At 45.5% G+C, this 24,754-nt stretch overlaps 1 protein-coding gene across 1 annotated transcript in view; it reads right to left on the bottom strand.

Moving 5' to 3' along the window:
- The window catches only part of PPEF2 (protein phosphatase with EF-hand domain 2), a 29,889-nt gene extending 9,627 nt beyond the window's left edge, over positions 1–20,262 (bottom strand). The window contains exons 1-10 of the mRNA XM_083398365.1: positions 20,106–20,262; positions 18,289–18,416; positions 15,816–15,873; positions 13,836–14,014; positions 11,449–11,563; positions 8,769–8,815; positions 6,490–6,656; positions 6,358–6,394; positions 4,032–4,181; positions 858–1,097 (exon numbers count right to left, since the gene is read on the bottom strand). Coding sequence (XP_083254491.1) covers positions 858–1,097; positions 4,032–4,181; positions 6,358–6,394; positions 6,490–6,656; positions 8,769–8,815; positions 11,449–11,563; positions 13,836–14,014; positions 15,816–15,873; positions 18,289–18,416; positions 20,106–20,178 — 1,194 coding nt within the window. The 5' untranslated portion in view covers positions 20,179–20,262. The remainder of the gene's footprint in view (positions 1–857; positions 1,098–4,031; positions 4,182–6,357; positions 6,395–6,489; positions 6,657–8,768; positions 8,816–11,448; positions 11,564–13,835; positions 14,015–15,815; positions 15,874–18,288; positions 18,417–20,105) is intronic.
- Between the last annotated feature and the right edge of the window lie 4,492 nt (positions 20,263–24,754).

Genomic DNA, 24,754 nt, shown 5'->3' with positions numbered 1-24,754 from the left:
AAATAAAAAAATTATATATCTACAGTGGACGCTCCACATAGAATGTGATCCATGCAGGAGGCACGTTCGCAACCCAAAGCTTTCGCAGCCCGCAGCACTGTGTCTGCGCACGTGCGGGTTGCGATTCAGCGCTTCTGCGTACCCGCAAAGCGTGATTTAGCGCTTCTGCACATGTGTGACCCCCGAAACCTGGAAGTAACCTGTAAGAGGTGTGTGCTGCCAAGCCGGGATAGATAAAAACTCCGGGCTCGCTGCCAGTTACAATCTCTTTGATTTATTTACAAAGTTCAAAAGAACATCTCCAGTTCTTCAAATCATGTCCGACCCTGTTGGCAAAGATGCCGCGTCTGGGTATTTTTCACTTTTTTTTGCCCAACATGCAAGTCTGCGGAAGCCACGCCTCTGATTTCCTCTGTTTACAGAATGACTAGTTCCAGGCTCATCCTCCCCCCTCCCTGTCTCCTCTTCGCTGTCAGACGACAGACTACTAATTATCTCTTTCGGCTCTCTGTAAGTGCTGGTTTCTCCCCTCAGCTCTTTACCTGTTTGCCTCTCCCTGACATAACCCGTTCTGGTACTTCCGGGTTTCGGCGCATCTGTAACCCGAAAAAATGAAACCAGAGTGCTGAAATCCTGGAGAAGTTTGAATTCAGAGCTGATGAACCTGTAGCCCTAGACGACGAGGGATGGATAGATGGATCTGCCCTCTGTTTCTCATTTTTCCAGTCTAGAATTCACACTTTGTAATTAAATAATCATTAAATAATTATTATTTAATCATTAAAAAATTAAATAATAAAACTCATAAAGATTCGTCAGGGTTTTTTGGGCCAAGTTCATTCTCCGAATCAACCCACCTGCTGAACGTCCTCGTCTTCAAGGATTGAGGAGTCGTCGGATCTGGCATCCACAGAGGTAAGTGACATTCCCGCCATCCTGCGGCAGGACCGGAGCTCTTCCTGGACGCTCTCCTGCACAGCTGAGTGGGGCAGCTGAGACCTGCTTGATAAACTGCTCTTGCCACATCGGGATGCCTTCGATTCATGGACGCCCCAAACTCTTGACTGTTTTCTCTTCTGGGTCAATACAGAGAGAAGCTAAGAAAAGCAAGGCAGGGAGTCAGATATTCCGAATACAGGACTGTGAGACGGGTGCTGTGTGTGTGTGCCCCCCTCCCGTCCCCCAAACAAAAATTCCATCTGGTTTTTGGATCACCCAATCAAGTTAATGGGCTTCAAGCTGCACTCAAGACAAGATGATGGGGTTAGAAGAGTTTGAAGAAGAGTTTGGATTTGATAACCCGCTTTATCACTACCCGAAGGAGTCTCAAAGCGGCTAACATTCTCCTTTCCCTTCCTCCCCCACAGCAAACACTCTGTGAGGTGAGTGAGGCTGAGAGACTTCAGAGAAGTGTGACTAGCCCAAGGTCACCCAGCAGCTGCATGTGGAGGAGCGGAGACGCGAACCCGGTTCACCAGATTACAAGACTACTGCTCTTAACTACTACACCACCCCGGCTCTCTGGTTAGGGCCAGAGAGAGGGGTGGGTTTGCCTCATCACCCCCCCCCCCACGTCCCCCCAGATTCACTGTGGAGGCTGATGATAACGTGGGGATATTGTAGAAACAGTTTCTACGTAAATGCAATACTGGTTCTAAATGCAGCATAAGGAGTCTCTATGATATTGTATATTAAAATGGAGTTTCAGAGTTTTTAGGGGGTTTTGAATGTCTTATGTAGATTTTCAATTTCATTGTTCTGTATGGGACAATGACAATAAAGTAAAAATCGTATTAGGAGAGGATATATTGATTTAATAGTATCCTTCCTAACTCAAGCCTGTGAGTCAGCAGCAGAGTGACATTCCCCAATATATAGCAGGAAGCTAGTTGGTAGATTTGCTTGAATCTCTTTACTTAAACAATCCAATCTGGCTTGCCTACGTTAGAGTATATTCCTGGTAAGACCCCTTTGATTCCCTCCTAATAAGAATAAAGACAAAACAGTCTTCTTTTAAAAGGATAACAAGTTTACTCACATTCAGTTCACAGTTGGATCCCTAAAGTCAGGCTTTAGCTTGTACAGTGTGGCTTACATCCTTGCAAGGATGGGCCCATGTGAAGAAATGGCCTCAAAAGAGGGAGGTGGCTGTGTGACTGGACCTTTTGTGGGATCTGCAAGGGTCACGCCCACCTACCTGGTCACAGGCAGGGGGAGGATGCTCCAGACCAGGTGTAACAGGAAGTTCAACTGGCTAGATCAACACCCTCCTATCTGTGTCCACTCTAGGCAAACAAGGAATGTTGTCCTTGACTGCTCCAATGGATTACCGTATTTTTCGCTCCGTTAAGACACACTTTTTTCCTCCTAAAAAGTAAGGGGAAATGTCTGTGCATCTTATGGAGCGAATGTGTGGTCCCTGGAGCCAAATCGCCGTTGCCCTGCGCTCCTGGGCTGCTCTTTGGAGGTGGGGGGAGGAGCCACGCTGCTCTGCCAGCAGCCTCTGCTTTTCCCCGAAGCCCCGGCAAGGTTTGCAAGCAGCAGGAAGGCTTTTCCTCCTCTGTTCTTTGCTCAGTCACTCCATTTCCCACTCTTTGAATCTTCCTTTCAAAACAACCATGCCTATTTTGAGAAAACTTCACAGATTTAGGAACTGGAGCGCAATCATTTGATCTCTTTGCTGTTCCTCCATACTCCAAGCACTTCTCATTTGAACAGTCCTGGTTTCTCTCCCTGACTATTCCCATTCTTGATTAATAACAGTAAAATGCTCAAATTTTAGTTTACGTGACCGCTGCCAATACTGACTTCCCAGTGATAATGAAAACAGCTACGTTGTAATGGAATGTCTGTCCTTTTCCCATTCTCTTCGTTATATACCGTGGCTCGCTTTAAAGCAGCGAAGGGGACAGGAGCCGCCCGCTTTGCTGTTTTAAATAGTTTAGTACAACATTTGAGTCAGAATTCCCCCCCCCCTTGTTTTCCTGCTCTAAAAACTAGGTGCGTCTTATGGTCAGGTGCGTCTTATGGAGCGAAAAATACGGTAAATCCCACAGATAGGCCGAAGCAGGAGGGGAAGAGGGGATTTGGCATGCAAACTCTCCACCCAAATCCTATTGAGGAGATGAAGGAAAACTGGGTTGAGAGCAGGGATGAGGAAGCTTTCTCAACCCAAGGACCAGTTTCCATAGGCGGGTCCTGCACAACACATTTTGGCACCTGAGGTCAACCACAAAACAGTCATCCCTCCCTCCAGCCAAGGAAGAAAGCATAAATGGAGATCTACATCAGGAGTGGGGCATCAAATCCACTTATCCAACAATGGTTGAAGTGGGAATCATGGCAGGGGGCTGCTCTGAGTAACGTTGGGCAAGTGCAAAGGCCAGGAGATGCCAGAAGGAAGCCCCTTGCTATTTCCTCCCTATAGGTGGGAGGAGAACCACAGTGCCCCCTATTTGCCAAGAAGCTGCTGTAGAGGAAGAATTTGGGGCTGAGGGGCTGCCGAGGCGCTGGCAGGCCCAGCCTCCAAGGAGCAAGCTACACGGAGGTGGCAGCAGGCAACGTATTCCTTGCTGCCCCTGTGGATTCTGCCGCCTGAGGCAGTCGCCTCCCCTTGCCTCATAAGTGGGCTGGCTATGCTCATAGGGAACCTTCCAAGGACCTGCCCTGAGATCTACAGACATAGCTGTCAAGCGTCCCTTATTTGGCGGGACAGTCCATGTCCCGCTGCTGTCCCTTATTGATGATGTCCCTTAAATAAGCTACTGAAGGTAATGGGGCCCTGTCTATGTCCAGCTGTGCTTTGTCAACAACAAATTGTTGCTTTTTTTTGTCTTGAATATATGCTATATGGTAATTTATGGACCTAATAGGTATCTAAAGTCATTTGCACGCAACAAAATATGTATTTCATCAAAGTAATTGTTGATCCCTTATTTTGGCTGCCGATCCCTTATTTTCGAGGCTGCTGGTCCCTTATTTTCAAATCTGTAAGTTGATAGCTCTGTCTACACATCTGGAGGGCTCTGTACCTTGCGCCGGTCGATAGTAGCTAGCCGCTCCAAATCAGTCATGTTCGAGATTCCTCCGTGTACAATCAAGACCTTCTGGTCAATCAGGGTGGCCAGAGGCAGGCTGCTGAAGACCGTCTTGAGCTCCTTCAGGATTTTGCTGCCGTGTTCCTAGACGGAGGGCAGGAACAGTAAAGGAGAACGAGAGAAAGGCCCACTACAAATATTGATATGTGGCACAGAAATGGAAACAAGAAGAATTACTGGCGAAAGAAGAATGGCAACGAAATTAATGGACTATGCAGAATTAGGTAAGATGACAGGAAGGATTCGAAACCTGCGGGACCAGAGATTCTCAGAAGACTGGAAGAAATATGCAGACTATTTGAAAAGCAACTGTAATCAACAAATTACGCTAGTAGGACTATAAGAAGTTTTGTAAGGAGGAATATATGAAATACTGTAAGGAAGGTTATGATGAGAGAGTCAATAGATAAGATAATTAATAGCAATAGTGAAATTAAGAAATTAAGTGAAAAAATTGGAAAATTTTCAGATGTGTTTGATGGAAGTTTTTAAAAAATTGTATAAGATGTAACTTATGTTGAATGACTGTTGAAAATGATATATTAAAAATGAATTTTACACACACACACACACACACGCATATTGATATGTATCCAGGTCCCAGAGTTTGTGGGTGCAAAATCACCCTTAATTCCTAGAGATTACTAAATGCCAGAGATTACTAAATATTCAGAATTACTAAATGCTGGGAGTCCTCACCAGGGTGTCAGACGATTTTAACAGTGTGAGAATACAGACTGAGCTTAATTTTTTTGTACTGGGGCATCATTGGGGAGATACAGCATTATTATTATTATTATTATTATTATTATTATTATTATTATTATAATATATACCACACTTCATCTAAAGTTCTCAGGGTGGGTCACAACATAAGAATACACAATAAAAGTACAAAACAACACCCCCCTAAAATACACATTTTAAAGGCCATAGACTATCAATCAGCCAAAGGCCTGGTTAAAGAGGAACATTTTTGCCTGGTGCCTAAAGGTGTATAATGAAGGTGCCAAGTGAACCTCCCTGAGGAGAGCACTCCACAATTGGGGAGCCACTACAGAAAAGGCCCTGTTCTCGTGTTGCTACCCTCTGACCTCTCGTGGAGGAGGCACACAAAGAAGGGCCTCAGAAAGTGATCTCAGGGTCTGGGTCAGTTCATATGGAGAAGGGTAATCCTTGAAGAATTGAGGCCCTGAGCTATTATATGTCTGACTCTAAGAGAAAAGCCGAGGCTCCACCAAAAACAGTTACTCGTTTCAGATGCAACAAAGAAGGGCATATATCCAAATTCTGCGAAGCCCACAAACCAGCAAAATTCCTTTCATTTAAGCAACAAAATTCCAAGGGACAAGGGAATCAAAACAAGAAGAGAAGAAGAGTTTGGACTTGATATCCTGCCTTTCACTCCCCTTAAGGAGTCTCAAAGTGGCTAACAATCTCCTTTCCCTTCCTCTCCCACAACAAACACTCTGTAAGGTGAGTGAGGCTGAGAGACTTCTGAGAAGTGTGACTGGCCCAAGGTCACCCAGCCATAGCTGTCAACCTTCCCTTTTTTTGCAGGAAATTCTCTTATTCCAGCGCTGTTTCCCGCTGCTTCCCGCTGCTATCCCGGATTGTTAGATATCCCGTAGACTGTCCCCAGGACAGGTGAGGCTGCTGATCCCTTATTTTCAAACCTGAAAGTTGACAGCTATGCACCCAGCAACTGCATATGGAGGAGTGGGGAATCAAACCCGGTTCACCAGATTACAAGTCCACCGCTCTTAACCACTACACCACGCTGGCAAGAGGCAAACAAGAGGAACAGGGACAAAGAACGCAATCTTCTTTTGAAAGAGAAGAGTCCAGCTGTAAACAGCTGTGATACAAAATCCAACAAATTTATTCTGAATGTTCCTTCTCACATACGTTACGATAAATGTTTCTTTGGCGGCATTGAGAATATTAACCCATCACTGGAGGGCAGTATTCAAATTGCAAATGGCGATATCATAAATATTTGCAGCACAGGTTCAGGAACCTTAAACTGCAAACTAAGCAATCACCGGAAGGAATTGAAAATAGCAAAAACTAAAACATGGCATAAATGGGTGGGGAAGCCTTGCTTGGAAGGTGGTGGACTGTCCTCTGTTTTTAAGCAGAGGCTGGATGGCTACATCTCAGCAGGACTGTAGCAGTGGATTTCTTGTGTTGACAGTGCAGATTGGACTCAATGTCTTTTGAGAATGTCTGTGAGTCTAAGGTTCACAAACAAGCTTACCTTATATTTGCGTGTGACCTCCTTGGTGAAACCATAGCTAGAGATCAAGAGAAGAGAGGACTTGTAAGTAGTTGCCTATTAACATAACCCATACATTTCTTAATTCCTGAAATGTGTTTTCAGGGGCCATACCGTAAGTTGATCATATAGTCCTCGTGGTTCCCTCTGTTCAGGTGGACCTCCTTCGGGTAAACCAAAAGGAAGACGAAGAGGATGATCAGGACTTCTATGGAACACTTGCCTCGGTCCACAAAGTCACCGTTGAAGACATAAAACTTTTGTGGAGAGGGAATACCATTCTGCAATGGAAAAACAACAACAGTCATCCAGAAAGTGCTTAGGTAAAGGATCCCTGACAGTTAAGTCCAGTCGTGAACGACTCTGGGGTTGCGGCTCTCATCTCGCTTTACTGGCCAAGGGAGCCGGTGTTTGTCCGCAGACAGTTTTTCCGGGTCTTGCGGCCAGCATGACTAAGCCGCTTCTGGTGAACCAGAGCAGCGCACGGAAATGCCGTCTACCTTCCCGCCGGAGAGGTACCTATTTATCTACTTGCACTTTGACATGCTTTTGAACTGCTAGGTTGGCAGGAGCAACAGGAGCTCACCCCGTCGCGGGGATTCAAACCACCAACCTTCTGATCGGCAAGCCCTACGCTCTGTGGTTTAGACCACAGCTCCACCCACACGCCAAATGCTTAAGGTAAAGGTAAAGGGACATCTGACCATTAGGTCCAGTCGTGGACGACTCTGGGGTTTCAGCGCTCATCTCGCTTTACTGGTCGAGGGAGCCGGCGTACAGTTTCCAGGTCATGTGGCCAGCATGACTAAGACGCTTCTGGTGAACCAGAGCAGTGCACGGAAATGCCGTCTACCTTCCCGCCGGAGAGGTACCTATTTATCTACTTGCACTTTGACGTGCTTTCAAACTGCTAGGTTGGCAGGAGCTGGGACCGAGCAACAGGAGCTCACCCCGTCGCGGGGATTCAAACCACCAACCTTCTGATCGGCAAGCCCTAGGCTCTGTGGTTTAGACCACAGCGCCACCCACATGCCAAATGCTTACCAAATGCTAAATTTGGAGACAAAATGGTTGGAAGTTTCTACCAGCCACCCTCCACAGCTCCCACTCTGCAATACTTTGAGAAGATCTCCAGTAAGGAATTCCACAAGCCACAGGTGAGGGGAATAGGCTTGACAGGAGGACACAGAAGGGGGGGAAGAATGGGAGAAACCACAGCTACCTCATCTCCCAATTCAACTGTAAATTTAAAGGCAAGGGGACAACCTGACACCTTTACCCAACAACACAGGCAGAGCAATCCTACCCAGGCAGATGGGTCAGGGGGCAGATACACTCTTTTGTGGCCTAGGACCCATGTACCTATGGGACCGCCTCTCCTGGTATGCCCCGCGGAGGACCTTAAGGTCTACAAATGACAACATTTTGGAGGTCCCAAGATGGTTAGATTGGTCTCAACCAGGGCCAGGGCCTTTTCAGTACTGGCCCCAACGTGGTGGAACACTCTGTCACAAGAGACTAGGGCCCTGCCGGACTTGACATCTTTCCGCAGGGCCAGCAAGACAGAGCTGTTCCGCCTGGCCTTTGGTTTGGACTCAGTCTGACCCTTAAGTTTTCCTCCCCTTATGGTTTTTATCTATGGGCTACTTTTAAAATGAGGCTGCATTTTAAATACAGTATTTTAACCTGTATTTTAAATTTATTTTTTCCCCTATTATGTTTTTATTGTAATTTTACTGGTGTTAGCCACCCTGAGCCCGGCTCTGGCTGGGGAGGGTGGGGTATAAATAAAAATTATTATTATTATTATTATTTTTTAAGGGAAGCATCATCCTAACTAGTTCTGGCCAGGTGTACTGGGGTGGATGAAGTAAACCTTCATTTTCATAATTTTTTTTCCTCAATTATATTTAGTGGTAGTATGGTTGTAATGTTTTTTTTGTAACATAAAATCATTCAATAAAAATTATTTTTTTAAAAAGAAAAGAAATGGCAAAGCTGACCAGAAAGCTCAGGAACCAAGAGAACAATTTTTTTAAAAAAAGAGTCTCTTAAATAAATTTATATAATTTATTTAAGAGACCACTGTAAGCAGATGAAAACATTAGCAGGATTTTAATCCCACTTGTAATGTAACAAATACGAAGGATAATATGGATGGATACAGAGTATAGATTATGGAATAATATGCAGTTGTAAATGTTGACAATAGGACCTGTGGAGGGAAGGGGGGGAAGTCTCGAGATTCAGAGTAACTTCTATACATGGATTTGCATTTGGATTGTTATAAATTTATATATGTAAAATCAAATAAAAATGATTCCAAAAATATATATATGTTGCATTTTGGCAGGCGGCTGTACATGTAATGTGAAGACGTATTCTTTACGTACCTTGTAGAAAATGAGGAACAAGTCACTCAGCTGTCCGTGCAAATCTCCTAATAAATGAAGGGGGCAAAAAGTCGGCTTTGTGGTTTAAAGTTATAAGCATTTCACATCAAGCAGTGTATTCCTTTCATGGTGCTGGTTTATTCACATTCCCACCCCCCTCTCACGTTCTACAGCCCACATTCCTTCTGCTGTGAAACCCAACGTGTTATTTGGTAGTTCGCAGGTCGTCCCCCTTCCCTGCACTGACCAGCCCCAAACCTGCTTAGCTTCAGCAAGCTGGTGGTGCCATGTGCTTTCGGACCATACCATTGGACCTGGGAACTGTGGTTATATTTTCCTGGGAATGGTGGCTTTTCTCCCCATGAAGGTCTGCCTGTCACTATCTGCCAGAAGCGAGCCAGCAGTAAATCGCACTGAGCAAGGTTATACAGTGGTGCCTTGCAAGACGAAAATAATCCATTTCGCGAGTCTCTTCGTCTAGCGGTTTTTTCGTCTTGCGAAGCAACCCTATTAGCGGATTAGCGCTATTAGCGGTTTAGCGGCTATTAGCGGCTATTAAAGGCTTAAGGGATTAGCGGATTAGCTGCTAAAAGGCTATTAGCGGCTTAGCGGCTTAGAAAAAGGGGGTGGGGAGCGAAAAAAAATCTCAAGACTCGCAAGACATTTTCGTCTTGCGAAGCAAGCCCATAGGGAAATTCGTCCTGCAAAGCGCATTGAAAAACGGAAAACCCTTTCGTCTAGCGGGTTTTCCGTCTTGCGAGGCATTCGTCTTGCGGGGCACCACTGTATTTCCCAGGGAACTGTGGCTTTTCTCCCCATTAAGGTCTGCCTGTCACCATCTGCCAGAAGCGAGCCAGCAGTAAATTGCACGGAGCAAGCTGAAGTTAACTCTTTATTAGCAAAACCACCATCTGCACAGGAGTGTCGGGCCTAATGGGCGCAGCGACTTGTCTCTGGCAGGTCTTGCCCCCATGAAGCAGTTGCTGAGATAGAAAGTCCCTGTCTCTCCACAGCTGCCTAAGCCTCCTCCTCTCCAGGTTTCCCCCCCCCCCAAGCAATCAGGGAGTATGCCCCTTCACATAGTCAATCTCTCCTCTGCCCTTATCATCCCTCTCCTGGTTCTGTGCCTTCTTCCCTTGGGGATTCCCCAGCTGGTTCCTCCCACCATTCCTCTGAGTCCAACCAGTCCACAACACCATCATAGGTTTCCTTTCTGGACCAGCAAGAGTTGTTTCTGCTCTACCAGGGTTTCTTTAATCACATTACTTTCCCATGGAAAACAAGTTATACAGTTTGTTAAGAAAGGTGGGGGGGGCAGTGTTGGGATACTGCCAGGGAGACAAAGTCCATCTCGACTCCACGTCGTCTCCGGACGTCCATTGATCTCCCGTAGACACGCAGTATCAGCAATTAGCGGCACGAGCTCCAGAAATAGCTTCCCACATTCCAGAGCCGAGCACGCTCTATCAGCAGATATGCACACAGCGAAAGATGCACCCAGGAGAGCATTATGTACAAGTTTATTCAGCGTTGATCAGAACAAAGAAAAACATGACTGCCTGCTTCAGAGTCTCCGGCAGAGAGAGAAACGAAAGCAAAAGACACAACATAAACATCCTGTGAAACAGGAAAATACGCAGGCTGTGACACAAACATCCTGCTCCCTTTTAAGGTGGAACGGAAATATCCTAACAGGCAGTGCCTGGTTTCTAAAGGCAGATGTTGGAACTTATCTGAATGGAAGCAATGTTCATTAGCCCTGCTTCTTATGTTTAAATGTGGAAGAAAGGTACAGACTACAGTTCATTAATATTTGGAAGAAAATGCACTTTGTACGTTCTTAGAGGCACACTGCTCTTTCATGTTAAGAGTGGGGAAAGGGCAGCTACTAGTATCCTAGCAAAGGGCACTCTGTTGTAGATGCCCAACCTGTCTCCCTCACCTGTCTCCCTTCTCCAGATCTGTTTCAGTTACACACCTGTTCCTCTTATCTCCAATTTGTTGGTATGTTGGATGATTTAGGACAGATTGTCATCCCACAGAGTTTCCTTTGAGCCATTGCTGTGCTAATGGATCAATACCCCCACAGGATAACACCTCCAAGGAAATGAGGCTGAGTTAATGAGCTTTTAATACAAGCTGATTTCCTAGGCTTTAGAGGTGCCTAATACACAGTTTAGGAAGCTTGCCTAACAAAATTAGCTTTCCACACATGCTAATATCAGAGGGTTTGGAAATACACAGGTCAAATACACCCACGGGTCCAGCCATCACCTTACACAGGAGACTAGATTATCCTAATTGGCTTCTGATGCCCCAAGCCTTAATTAAATTCTAGCACCTACAAACCTATAACAATACATTAAAAACATCCCAGCCACTTTTAAAAAGCCACAGGTAGTTAAAGACAAAAGGCCTGGAGAGAGTGAAAACTTTTTGCCCAGTGCCTTAAAATATATCATTATGGCACCAGGCAAATCTCCCTGGGGAGAACATTCTACAAGTGGGGAGCCACCACAGAAAAGGCCTGTTTTCGCGTTGCCGCCCTCCGTACCTCTCATGGAGCTGGCACATGAAGAAGCACCTCAAATAATGAGCGCAGGGTCTGGATTAGATCACATGGGCTGAGGCGGTGCTTGAGGCACGTACCTCAGCAGCGTTGGTAAACAACAGCACTTACCACATACAGTGATCTCCTCACTGTAGCAGGTGGAGATGCAGGTGATGTTGGGAAGCTGGGCAAGATGCTTTTCAGTCTCACTCAAGAGTCTTAGGACATAGTAAGCATGAAGATGCTACTGGGAGAAAGTGAGGAAATTACAGAAAGCCATCGAGGAGAACAGCGCTGGCTCGCCTCTCAAACTACAATTCCCAGGATCCTTCGGGGGAAGCAATTAAGTGTTTACTTGCGCTAATTTATACCCCGCATTTCTACAGAAACTAGGCAGTTCACAATTTAAAAACAACAACACAGCGTTATGCATGCCCCAATTTTCCAAGTGGTGGGAGATTTCTGGGGCGGAGGACTTTAGTCAGATTTGGTGTCCTATGGCTTTTTGCAGCATTTGCATCTGTTTGCAAATATCAAAGTTTAGCCTAGGAGCAGGTGCAGCTTTAACGCTCCAGCAGAAGTCCCTAAACCGTCTGCTCCCATTTCGGATACCTAGGGTACAGTCACCAAGATGCTCCCAGGGCTAAAGTCGACCTTTCTCCAAATGAAGCAGGACCACCTGGAGGAATTTTACCCTTATCCTTTCTTATAATCAGTTATTCATATATCCATATATAACCAAATATTTCTATGATGATTTTTATATAATCCATGTTTGAATCATGAAGGCTTCTGCAAAGCTTAGAGCAAATTGCTTAGATTTGAAAAATCCTAAAGGAATTCTGCCCCAGTTCCCTTCCTATGTTCTTCTCAATGTCTCGCTAACATAAGGGGGAAGCAAAAGATCTGATGTGCTGGCACTTCCCCCCCGTCCAGACAGGGTCCCGAGCAGCTAAAAACAGGAAGATGCTAACCGCAAATGTCCCTGTATAGCAGATGCCGCGTAGGAGAATGTAACGGTCAAAGTTCCTTTCGCCTTAAGTTTCCTTTTCTCCTTCTTGCCATAAATCAGGGGAAAGGTTACACTGAATGTTCAGACTGAAGAAAGCAGAAGTTGGGAGGGAACTCTTTACATGATCAGGGGGCAAGGCTTGAATGCGCTCATTGGTCTTATTTTTGCTGCCGTGTGCGAATGTATTCGATTACCGTATTTTTTGCTCTATAAGACTCACTTTTTCCCTCCTAAAAAGTAAGAGGAAATGTGTGTGCGTCTTATGGAGTGAATGCAGGCTGCGCAGCTATCCCAGAAGCCAGAACAGCAAGAGGGATCGCTGCTTTCGCTGCGCAGTGATCCCTCTTGTTGTTCTGGCTTCTGAGATTCAGAATATTTTTTTTCTTGTTTTCCTCCTCCAAAAACTAGGTGCGTCTTATAGAGCGAAAAATACGGTATGTCATGTATGTACTCAGGTATAACGCCTCAGGGTGCTAGAGCCCGGGGCCCAGTCTTTGGAAATCATTCCACTGGGTCAATTATTGCTCAGCAATAAATATCACGTTCTTTTTCTCCACTGCTGCATCTGTCAATTCTTGGACACAATTTGGGTGGGTCACAGGTACCTTAAAAATCCTTGCAACACAAATAGCCATGACGTCACACAGACAGAGTGTGTTGACAACATCCTCAGTAAGGGCAGAGAAAGTGATGTCCCTTCTCTAAACAAACTCATGCTTTCCGGAACAGTCTATTCCCACAGCTATTGCTAAGGCCGGGGTCTGAGAGCCATCAGCCTCATGGCCCTGTTGCCGGCTAACTGGCTGTGGTGTAAAATACTGGGAAGCCAAATCAGCAAAGCATTTTGGGGTTGGGTTGCTTATCATTTATACCATGGGCAGGCAAACTAAGGCCAGGGGGCCGGATCCAGCCCAATTGCCTTCTAAATCCGGCCCATGGACGATCTGGGAATCCGCGTGTTTTTACATGAGTAGAATGTGTGCTTTTATTTAAAATGCATCTCTGGGTTATTTGTGGGGCATAGGAATTCGTTCATATTTTTTTTCTTCAAAATATAGTCCGGCCCCCAGCAAGGTCTGAGGGACAGGGGACCGGCCCCCTGCTGAAAAAGTTTGCTGACCCCTGGTTTATACAAATAGCAACCTATGGTTTGCGCCAGGCAAAATTAGGGTTAGTTACGGCACCTGCTCAGGTGTCAAAGGCCAAGGTAAAGAAGTATGTTTTCGGCATAGGACCAAAGGTGGACAAATGATCCCAGAAGGAACATGAACAAGTTGTAGTGCAACAACATCTGGCAGACCACAAATCCCTCATCCCAGGCTTACAATGATTGGCAGTGGTTCTCCAGGGATTTAAGGAGATGAGTCTTTCTCAGCCTGGACCTCACAAATGCTGTGTATCACTGAGATACAGAAATTCCCCTTCGGTTCCATTCTTGACCTAGCAGGAGCTTCTGGAAGCGAAAACTGAGGTAAAAATAGACGGCTACTATGAAGATACTTACTTGCTCGTGTTGGTACGCTTCCAGTAAGTTAGTGGCATCCTCAGGCACAAGTGGGAAGGAAAGGCGAGGCCCCACATAGGTGTCCGGCACCACAACGGATTCAAAGGTTTCAATGGGTTTTTCGAGCTTGGGGTCAAAGATGATTTCAGGTTCTGACAATATGCGGTTAAGGAAATCTCCTAGGGTGGAATGAAAACCAACATGGTTGGCTCCTAGAATGTGGCTCTTTGATTCTCTCCATGGCCAGCAGCAGCAGCAATGTAAATTTTAGCTAAGCTTCCTGCATTGCAGGGGGTTGGACTAGATGACCCTTGGGTCCCTTCCAACTCTTTTTTTAAAATAAAAAATATTTTATTTTTACCAACCACCAAAACACAAACAGTGAACCCCCCCAGGTGGCTGATACATTGGGTATACAATATTCAATAATATACATATTCAATAATATACATATTCAATAATAACATATTCAAATTAACCATATGTACACTTCTATATACCTTAACACTCCTCCTTCCACAAGGGTTATTTAACTTTTAACATTTTAATTGCCCCAAATTGTTCAAACCTACTCAAATAATTCAATATCTTCTCAAACCAATCCTCCTCTTTCTCACTGACCTTAAACCCTTTCATTCTATGTATCTAAAATTATAATATTATTCAGTTTTTTTTCTCCATTGGTTCAACCCTAGCTCTTCTGCATTTTTCCAGTTACTCGCTATAACCTGTCTGACTGCAATTACCATGAATTTTACCCATTTGCATTCCTCTTTTGTTTTTAACTTGGTACTACTCAGGGTAATAATAACCATTAATTTAGTTATTTCCACATGGAAACGTGGGTCTCTTCCAACTCTTAGGATTCTATGATGCAAAATAAGCATGTCGGTTTCTTTGATGACCTTTTTTCCCAACCCCCTTCTCACATGCAGCCTCAAAGGCATCTTACAAGTATCACGTAAAAGCCAGAGAAATTAAAATCATGCCACAGCCAAAAAGACACAATAGTAATAGAAACAAACAAACAAACCAGATGGCAACGCCAGTTGAAAACACCAGAATAGTCTGAAGGCAATGAAACAATTCTAAAGGCCACCTGCTGACAGTTAAAGAGGTGAGCTCACCATGAAATTTAACACACCTGAGTGCTGTTCAGTTAGCTACAAGTTAGTTGGCCTTGTATTGGCTCAAGAATCCTAAGAAACCAACCAATCAGAGCCCGTGGTTCAAGTCAGTGCCATTTTGAAAGGTTCAGTCAACCATCTTGACGTGAAGGTATCCAAACACAGACAAAAAAGCCTGTTCTTTAACATTGTGTCCAATTTGGTTAAACCCAATGGTTCTTAAAGGTGCAGCTTTCCAAAATATAAATCTAGATTGTACACTCCAGAGCATGGGTAGACAAACTAAGGCCCAGGGACTGGATCTGGCCCAATCGCCTTCTAAATCTGGCCCATGGATGGTCCGGGAATTGGCATGTTTCTACATGAGTAGAAAGTGTGCTTTTATTTAAAATGCATCTCTGGGTTATTTGTGGGGCACATGAATTCGTTCTCCCCCCCCCCCCAAAAAAAAATAGTCCAGCCCCCCACAAGGTTTGAGGGACAGGGGAATGGCCCCTGCTGAAAAAGTTTGCTGACCCCTGCTCCAGAGCTATTCATCCAGGATTTGTAGTACAGTGGTACCAAGGTGCAAAGGGCTGTCTGCAAATTCAACTGAGATAATGGAAAAACATGCAGCGGAAGCCATTCGATTTCCGAGGCGAGTTCAGAAACGGAAGCACTTACTTCCAGGTTTTCGGCATTCGTATTCCAAAATGTTCATCAACAGAGATGTTTGAGAACCGAGGTACACTGTACCAACATTTCCACATTTGATCGGTTTGCAAAACGCATATAAGGTCAACAAATTTAGTTGCCCTGACAAGAGAGAGAGTGATATATAATACAAACTGTATTTCCCCATTTTTGAGCTTACTGTCTTTGTTGTTGCTTGGCGTGAAGTAGGTCATAAGGTAGTCAAAGAAATGGTTGAGCTGCAGAAGACAAGAAGAATACTGTCAATGCCTATCATTAAGCCATCTTTGTACTCTCTTCCCCTGCCATAGCCTCTCCCTCCCATACTGTTCCCTCTCCCATTTCTCATGCCACACCAGTGACGTAGCGTGGGTTGCCAGAGCCCGGGGCCGTGTGGAGAGGCTGGGCTGGAAGGGAGAGAAACAGACAGAGTACACATTCACACTCGGCTGCCAATCAGCATCCGCATCATACGTTTGCTTCATGATATGTTTTTTTCAGGTTGCGTCCCGCGGCGACCCGAAGTACCGGAAAGGGTTACTTCCAGGTTTTGTCGCTCACGCATGCGCAGAAGCGGTTAATCGCAACCCACGCGTGCGCAGATGTGCCACTGCGGGTTGCGTTCTGTTCATGTTGTGAACGGGCCTCCAGAATGGATCCTGTTCGCAATCAGAGGTACCACTGTACGAAAATGATGTACCAGTGGTATTTAACTCCTAGTAAATTTGCAAAAAAGTACAGAACAGGTACAAATACCTGCTGGAAATGTAAAGAAAAAGAAGGTATCTTTCATCATGTGTGGTGGTCTTGTAAGGTAATAAAGGCCTTCTGGGAAATGATATATAATGAATTAGGGGGGAAATGTTTAAAAAATCTTTTGTTAAAAAACCAGAAGCCTTTCTATCAGGAATTATAGGTACCGACATCCCAAAGGAACAGAAAATACTTTTTATGTATGCGACAACAGCAGCACGGATGCTACTAGCCCAGAGGTGGAAAGAAGAAAGAGTCCCTATTAGAGAGGAATAGCAAACTAAGCTGTTAGACTATGCGGAAATGGCTAAACTGACTGGGAAACTCAGAGACCAAGAAAACAAGAAGTTCAAGAAAGAATGGGGAAAGTTTATAACTTATTTAGGAGACCACTGTAAGCAGATGAAAACATTAGCAGGATTTTAATCCCTCTTGTCATGTAACAAATATTACGGACAACATGGATGGATACAAAACACAGACTATTAAGTAATATGCAGTTGGAAATGTTGACAATAGGACTCAGGGAGGGGATGGGGGGAAGTCGCGAGATTCAGAGAAATCTCATTTTATGGATATGTATTTGGCACTGTAACTAATTTGTATTTGTAAAAATCTAATAAAATTGATTTTAAATGAAAAAAAGAAATTTTGTGCCCCTAACGATTTTGTGCTTGGGGCAACCGACCCTGTGCCCCCCAACTCACACTAGGTCAATGTGCCACACAGAGCTGCATGTGATTCAGAAGATGTGCGAAACTGGCACATGCCATGTAATTTTGGAGTGTTCAGTGCTTCTCCTTCCAACACACACTCTGCATCATTGGGCAGCCACCGAGGATGCTCAGTGGGCTGTTTGGGTTTGTTTGGAGTTTTCTGCCTCCTCTGTCCCTCATACATGCATACATATGCATATATTACGAATGGGAGTCGCAGCTCAAAAAGAGGATAGCAAAGACTGAATGAGAGCACTGTTGGATTGAGTCATGCTTGCACGAAAGTACTTAGGCAGAGGGTTTAGAATGAATTTGGATCACTGAATTCTGTTAGCAAAGTCACCTAACACAGATAGAGACCAGGGAGAAAAGAAACCCTGATAATACTTGACTGTGGACAACTGAACCAAAACAGTGTATAATTTGAGGGGGGAAAGATTTTGTCTCTCTTACTTTGGGCCTTGTACATATCAGAAAAATATTCAGCTATGCGTACAAGAGGAAAACTCCCTTAGAACTAACCAGCCAATCAGCACGAGTTACCTCAGCATGGATCATAATAATAATAATAATAATAATTTATTATTTATACCCCGCCCATCTGGCTGGGTTTCCCCAGCCACTCTGGGCGGCTTCCAAAAGAATATTAAAATACTGTGATACATCAAACATTAAAAGCTTCCCTAAACAGGGCTGCCTTCAGATGTCTTCTAAAAGTCTGGTAGTTGTTGTTCTCTTTGACATCTGGTGGGAGGGCGTTCCACAGGGAGGGCGCCACTACCGAGAAGGCCCTCTGCCTGGTTCCCTGTAACTTGGCTTCTCGCAGTGAGGGAACCGCCAGAAGGCCCTCGGTGCTGGACCTCAGTGTCCGGGTAGAGCGATGGGGGTGGAGACGCTCCTTCAGGTATACTGGACCGAGGCCGTATGGATCATGCCATTCTGACTTGTTGCTAGGCAACACCTCCACCCCACACCACCTACTAATTATTAACAGAATTAACCCTTAGGTTCCAAACCGAATGCTCCCTGCTGTTGTACTTCTAGCCAAGTCTGGGCTGTGTTGGGGGCAGATGAGAATCAGGAGAATAATTCTGAGCGCTAAATTCCTTTTATCGCTACCAACAGTAAAACTAGAACAGGCAGAAGGAAGGATTTTCCCTCTGCCTTCCTCCTTTGCCATCATACCTTGAGATGATCCAGCTCTCCCGCATACTCTATGGACTGAAATATGCGCCATGTGCATCTTCGGCGCATTTCAAGCCGGGCCACATAGCGTCGATACCACGTTTGGATCAGGATAGCTCCTCTGAAGGCTGAGATGCAAAAAGAGAGATGTGTGATATAGCCTCTTGCTTTTTGGAGTACAGAAACATGAAGCCCATCAAACAGCTGACATCAGCAGCTAGCAACCCTGGGCAGCTGTTGGGGTCAGGTATCATGGCAAAGTCCACATGACACAAAAGTTTGGCACTGCCACCCATCCATTTCTTCAGCCATGGGCTTAACTGGTAGTAGGAATTGGGCCTACGAAGCAGCCCGCCATTTTAAATTGCCCACATTGTGCCATAGCAGTGCACCACTGGGGCATTGTGGGTAAGTAAAATGGCAGGCAGCTCACAACCCTGTCCTTTCCGATTGTTCAAGAAGCTCTTTGGAGAAGGGAAGAAACGTTAGGAGCTTCTCAGATGGGTAGAACGGCCCCGGACACTGGCAACCCACCCTATGCCACCGGTGTGGTATGAGAAATGGGAGAGGGAACCCTGTGCTGCACTTTGAAGAAATTAAGATCTGATAGGAGATACTCTTGCTGTTCATAGAATTGTAGGGCCACAAGAGACCACAAATCAGAAATCTCTGGCTAGCCAATCTCTGTTTATAAAACCCCAAAAAAGGAGAGCCCACCTCCTTCTGAAGTAGTCCGTTCAACTGTTAAACAGCTCCCGCCATTGGATTAGTCTCCTCCGCTCTCCTCTCGCCCAAATGAGGGCAATTTCTGACACACCTCAAAGCCCTCTACCCCCAACAAAGGCAGATCTAGGGGAGCGCAACCTGTTTGGCTGCCCTAGCTGCAGGAAGCAGAAGCACATAAACATGTCCGCACGTCATGTTCAACAGTCTTGTGTTTTCCATTCTTCCCAGCACTCCATACTCTCCCAACATTTCTCAGATAGAAATGGGGACATTTCTGACTCCACACCACCTCCACACCAATGGAAGAGGAGGAGTTTGGATTTGATATCCCGCTTTATCACTACCCTAAGGAGTCTCAAGGGACGCGGGTGGCACTGTGGGTTAAACCACAGAGCCTAGGGCTTGCCGATCAGAAGGTCGGTGGTTCGAGTCCCCGCAACAGGGTGAGCTCCCGTTGCTCGGTCCCTGCTCCTGCCAACCTAGCAGTTCGAAAGCAAGTCAAAGTGCAAGTAGATAAATAGGTACTGCTCTGGCGGGAAGGCAAATGGCATTTCCGTGCGCTGCTCTGGTTCGCCAGAAGCGGCTTAGTCATGCTGGCCACATGACCCGGAAGCTGTACGCCGGCTCCCTTGGCCAATAAAGCGAGATGAGCGCCACAACCCCAGAGTTGTCCGTGACTGGACCTAATGGTCAGAGGTCCCTCTACCTTTTAAGGAGTCTCAAAGCGGCTCACAATCTCCTTTCCCTTCCTCCCCCACAACAAACACTCTGTGAGGTGAGTGAGGCTGAGAGACTTCAGAGAAGTGTGACTAGCCTAAGCAGCTGCATGTGGAGGAGCGGGGAAGCGAACCTGGTTCACCAGATTACGAGTCTACCGCTCTTAACCACTACACCACACTGGCTCCACATTGCTATGTGTGGGACATAGCGCACACACATTCCACCATACTCAGAAAACCCCTTAAACACACACCAATAGCACTTGCAGGGGAAATAGGGACATTCCAGGGTCAAATCAGGAGCCAGGATGGCTTTTGCAATTCCGGGACTGTCCCTGGAAAATCGGGACACTCGGAGGGTATGGCACTCACCCGAAAAAGGGAAGAGCTTAAAGGATGGTTTGTTTTCTTCAGCCAAATTCTTGGTACTTTTTTTCCTGTTCATCCCTCCCAACTGTACGACTGATTCAGCCAGAATGCTAGTGTGTTCTAGGGCTTTTCCTGGCTTCCAAAACAAGCCAATCAACCCATTTTGAGCTGGACGGGTTCATTGTCTGAAACCATCCAATGGGAAAATCGGATGCAAAGCAGGAAGAACAAGTCCTGACCTCATTGGCTAGAACCTTCAGCTACAGTAAAGTTCCAACCTGAAGCTTCTCTCCTGCCAGAGAAAATTGTCATATAATGTCAGAGACCAGGCTGAGGAGTACTGCTCTGATGAGGAATGGTGGGAGTCTCCCACTTCCCCTGCTACTGACCAGGATCCTGAAGCTGCCCAAGAGCAGGGGAGCAGTATAGATTTTGAACAGTGGTTTGCAGAAGGGCACAGTTCTGAAGACAGAAGTTGGGAAAAACTGGGGGGTAAACAGCAAGGTGAAGAAGAACGGAGGGAGAGAGAGCTAACAGACTCTCTCTCACTGGAGATTGCCCAGCCTATCAGTCCAAGCTCACATAGAGCAGATAAGGTGGCTACACAAAAAGCACGGCGGTTGCAAGATCAGGTTGCAAGGCACAGAAGTGATGGGGTGACTAGGGGGAAAGTGGGTGGAAACCTTAATTGGGAGCACCTTTACTCTGAGATGGGACGCGGGTGGCACTGTGGGTTAAACCACAGAGCCTAGGACTTGCTGATCAGAAGGTCGGCGGTTCGAATCCCCACGATGGGGTGAGCTCCCGTTGCTTGGCCCCTGCTCCTGCCAACCTAGTAGTTCGAAAGCACATCAAAGTGCAAGTAGATAAATAGGTACCGCTCCGGCGGGAAAGTAAACAGTGTTTCCGTGCGCTGCTCTGGTTTCGCCAGAAGTGGCTTAGTCGTGCTGGCCACATGACCCAGAAGCTGTACGCCGGCTCCCTTGACCAGTAAAGTGAGATGAGCGCCCCCAGAGTTGGTCACGACTGGACCTAGTGGTCAGGGGTCCCTTTACCTTTACTTACTCTGAGATGAACTCTTTGTTCTTTCGCTGTGATCATTAAAAACTCTTTAAATGGCAACAAACTGTTTTTGCTTTGTTCTGCTTATCCACAGCCAATGGGAGGGAGGAAGTTGCTTCCCCGAAGCCTGACATATAGGGAGGGTTTGTGCTTTCAAAAGAGATGGGGAGCCAGTGGCTCTCCTGATATTGCTGGACTCCAGTTTCCACCAACCCCAGCTAGTATCAACAATAGCGGGCAGGGAAGAACTTTTTTCCTTCCATGCTTGCCACAGGAGAACGAACATTCTTCACATGCTCCTTCATTGGTTTTTCCCTTCACTCAAACTTTCTGACATGCTGTTCTTCCATAGACCTTGTTTAGATTTCTTTTTATAATTTTTATTTATTTACTTATTACATACGAGATGCACAGTTACATAAAACAAGAATAAAAGTACAGTCGTACCTCGGAAGTTGAACGGAATCTGTTCCGGAAGTCCGTTTGACTTCCAAAACATTCGGAAACCAAAGCATGGCTTCTGATTGGCTGCAGGAAGCTCCTGCAGCCAATCAGAAATTGCAGAAACCCCGTCGGACGTTAGGCTTCCAAAAATAGGTCACAAACCAGAACTCTCACTTCTGGGTTTGCGGCGTTGGGGAGCCAAAACATTTGAAAACTAAGCTGTTCGAAAACCAAGGTACGACTGTAAATAATACTGTGTTTATGATTTGATGGAAAGAACATAGGGTGTAGCAGAAAGGGAGAAACAACAACTAGATGGAAAACTGGGTGGGAAGTCGACAAAAATAAAAGACGAAATTGTGTTTTGACTGCATTATGTTAAAAACGTTGAAACTACGGCAATTGAAAAAAATAAAACAGCAGTATGCAGAATGCTCAATTAAACGTTTCTGAATACAATAACCAAGTTGTGTCAACATCTATATAGCATAATTATTAGATATGAAATGATGTACAATAATGTGTGTGCTTAGATTGTTGACCATCAGTAAAATGTATTTTGCATCAATGACAATTTTAATTTATAGGGGGTAAAGGAGAAGCAGGAATTGACTGTCAACAACAGGGGTGGCTAACCTGTAGCTCTGCAGATGTGTTTTGAAGTACATCTCCCAATAGCCAAAGTCAGGGAGTTGTAGTTTAGCAACAACATCTGGAGGACAAAATGAGCTACTCAGATCCATTTCTGGATCCATTTCTGCCTGGCCTTGTCCGTACATTGTCAAATTTCACAGGGCCACCAAATTTCTTACTGGAGAGATTATAGAATGTTAACTTACCAGGATGTGAAGCATCTGGCAATTCATGGCCTAGTGAGAAAGGAGGAACATATGGATGTTTACTCAAAAAGGACATCAGAAAACAACACTGAAAATGTTTCAGAAAGGAAATAAATAACTTACCTCTGTTTGTCTTGGACACAAAGGTGCTGTGTGCAGAACTACCACATCCCATAGTCTTCAAGCAACACACCTATTGGATTGCAATTACACACAGTATCTTAAATGCAGTGGCGTAGTGTGGGTTGTCAGCACCCGGGGCAAGGCAAGTAAATTGCGCCCCCTAACTCGTGGATTTGCGCCCCCTAACCCGTGCATTTGCGCCCCCTAACCCATGGATTTGTGCCCCCTAATCCTAACCCCCAGATGTTGCGCCCGGTGCGGCCGGCCCCCCCTGCACCCCTCACGCTACGCCACTGCTTAAATGTACAAAAGCTACATGCCAGTGGTTCCCAACCTGTGAGGCGATTGCTCTCCTCTAGGGATGGGGAGGAAATTTGATTCAGTCCCGTTTAGATTAATTGACCTAATTTGCACTTTCTGAAACAATTCACAAACCAGAGCACAGCCCTACTTTGGAATTTGCACATCTCTGGATTTTGAGATGCAGTTGACTCTGGTAATGTGGACAAAAATGGCAGCACTGGAATGAAGTGTGCATCAGAATGCATATATTAATGACAACAACATAAAAATGCATCGCATGAGGGGCAATTGTTTTGAAAAAATTGTGTGAGGAGAAATAGCACACAAAAATGTGCATACCAGGAGAAACTTGTACTAAAATGCTTAGGAATGTTTGTGAGAACTTCAAAAAAATATCGCAGGCTGATGCAGAAATATAGAGAACTGAATTTAAGATCGGAAAAACGAGAAACTGAAATTGACAAATTTGTCTTCTCTTCCTCCACCATTGGTTGAACTGCTGTGACATTACTTTCAAACTGCCAGAGTTTCAAAAGTGCATTTGAATTACATTCTTTCCCTCAAAGAATTCTGGGTATTGCATACCCTCCAACATTTCTCCGATGAAAAATTGGACATCCTACCATACCCTCCAACATTTCTCTGATTAAAACTGGGACATCCTAAGTGAAAACGGGACATTCTGGGATCAAAGCAGAAACTGGGATGGCTTCTGTAAATCTGGGACTGTCCCTGGAAAATAAGGACACTTGGAGGGTCTCGAAATACACCTCTTTGCCTGACGTTTGACATCTAAGGTATGTTAGTTTAGGACCCACCCTATTCTTCTGACTGTAAATTGTTTTAACTGATTTTTATACCGCATTCTTATATAACCTGCCCTGGGATCTTATGGCGAACAGAGAGCATGAAATCTAACAAATCACCATGATAAATGGGGCCCATTCATGACTGACTTCTGAGTGATCTTCTTACATACAGGCTGAAGAGGAGATGTTTTGGTCAATATGCCTGTACGTAAATAGAAATTCAGGACAATTAAGAGGAGGGAAAACCATACCTTAATTCCGATGCCTGCTATAAAGAGGGGTTCTTCTACCTTTGAAGCCTTGATGGGATGTCTACTTGATTTCGGAGGTTGGTTTTTCCTGCTAGCTGTATGCATTTATAAGACATCTGTTAATTCTCAAGTGCTTCCAAGACAGCTTTTTACACTCCGGACTGAATAAATGATCTCTGGAGGTTTAACAAGATGAGCATTCTCTTCTAGATAAAGTCACCGTGGCGAAAAAGGGCAGCTTTACCCTTTTTTTTTGCTCCCTGTATGTGAAGCGTCTGGTTTATTTACTCGATGTTGCTCTGAGAGGTCTTAAGAGCCTTCCCACGTGACAAGGAAAGACAGCAAACTGAAATGGATTAGGATTACTTGCAGGAGGATTAGGAACAAAGGATATACCGTATTTTTCGCCCCATAGGATGCACTTTTCCCCCTCCAAAAATGAAGGGGAAATGTGTGTGCGTCCTATGGGGCGAATGCAGGCTTTCGCTGAAGCCTGGAGAGCGAGAGGGGTCGGTGCGTACAGGAAGCTGTGTGCAACCCTGGGGAGACCGGCGCGACTTTCCGCCGGGCTCCCTAGACTTGTGGATAGCAGGCTGTTCTGGGGGCTGGGGTTGGGGGAAGCCCGAGCTTCCCCCGCCCCAGCTCCGCACCTGGGGGGGGAAATAAAATTTCTTTTTCTTTATTCCCCCCCCCCCAAAAAAAATCTAGGTGCACCCTATGGGGCGGTGCGCCCTATGGGGCGAAAAATACGGTAGTCCGTTGCCGTTTCTCGTCTGAGGACCTGATCATGCACACCTCTGGACATTCCTTCTGTTTTTGAA

Source organism: Podarcis tiliguerta (genome assembly GCF_965153285.1).
Source record: "Podarcis tiliguerta genome assembly, chromosome: 9".
In the NCBI taxonomy this organism is placed as follows: Eukaryota; Metazoa; Chordata; class Lepidosauria; order Squamata; family Lacertidae; genus Podarcis; species Podarcis tiliguerta.
Note: the sequence above shows the minus strand (reverse complement) of the source record. Positions and strands in the feature narration are given on the sequence as shown.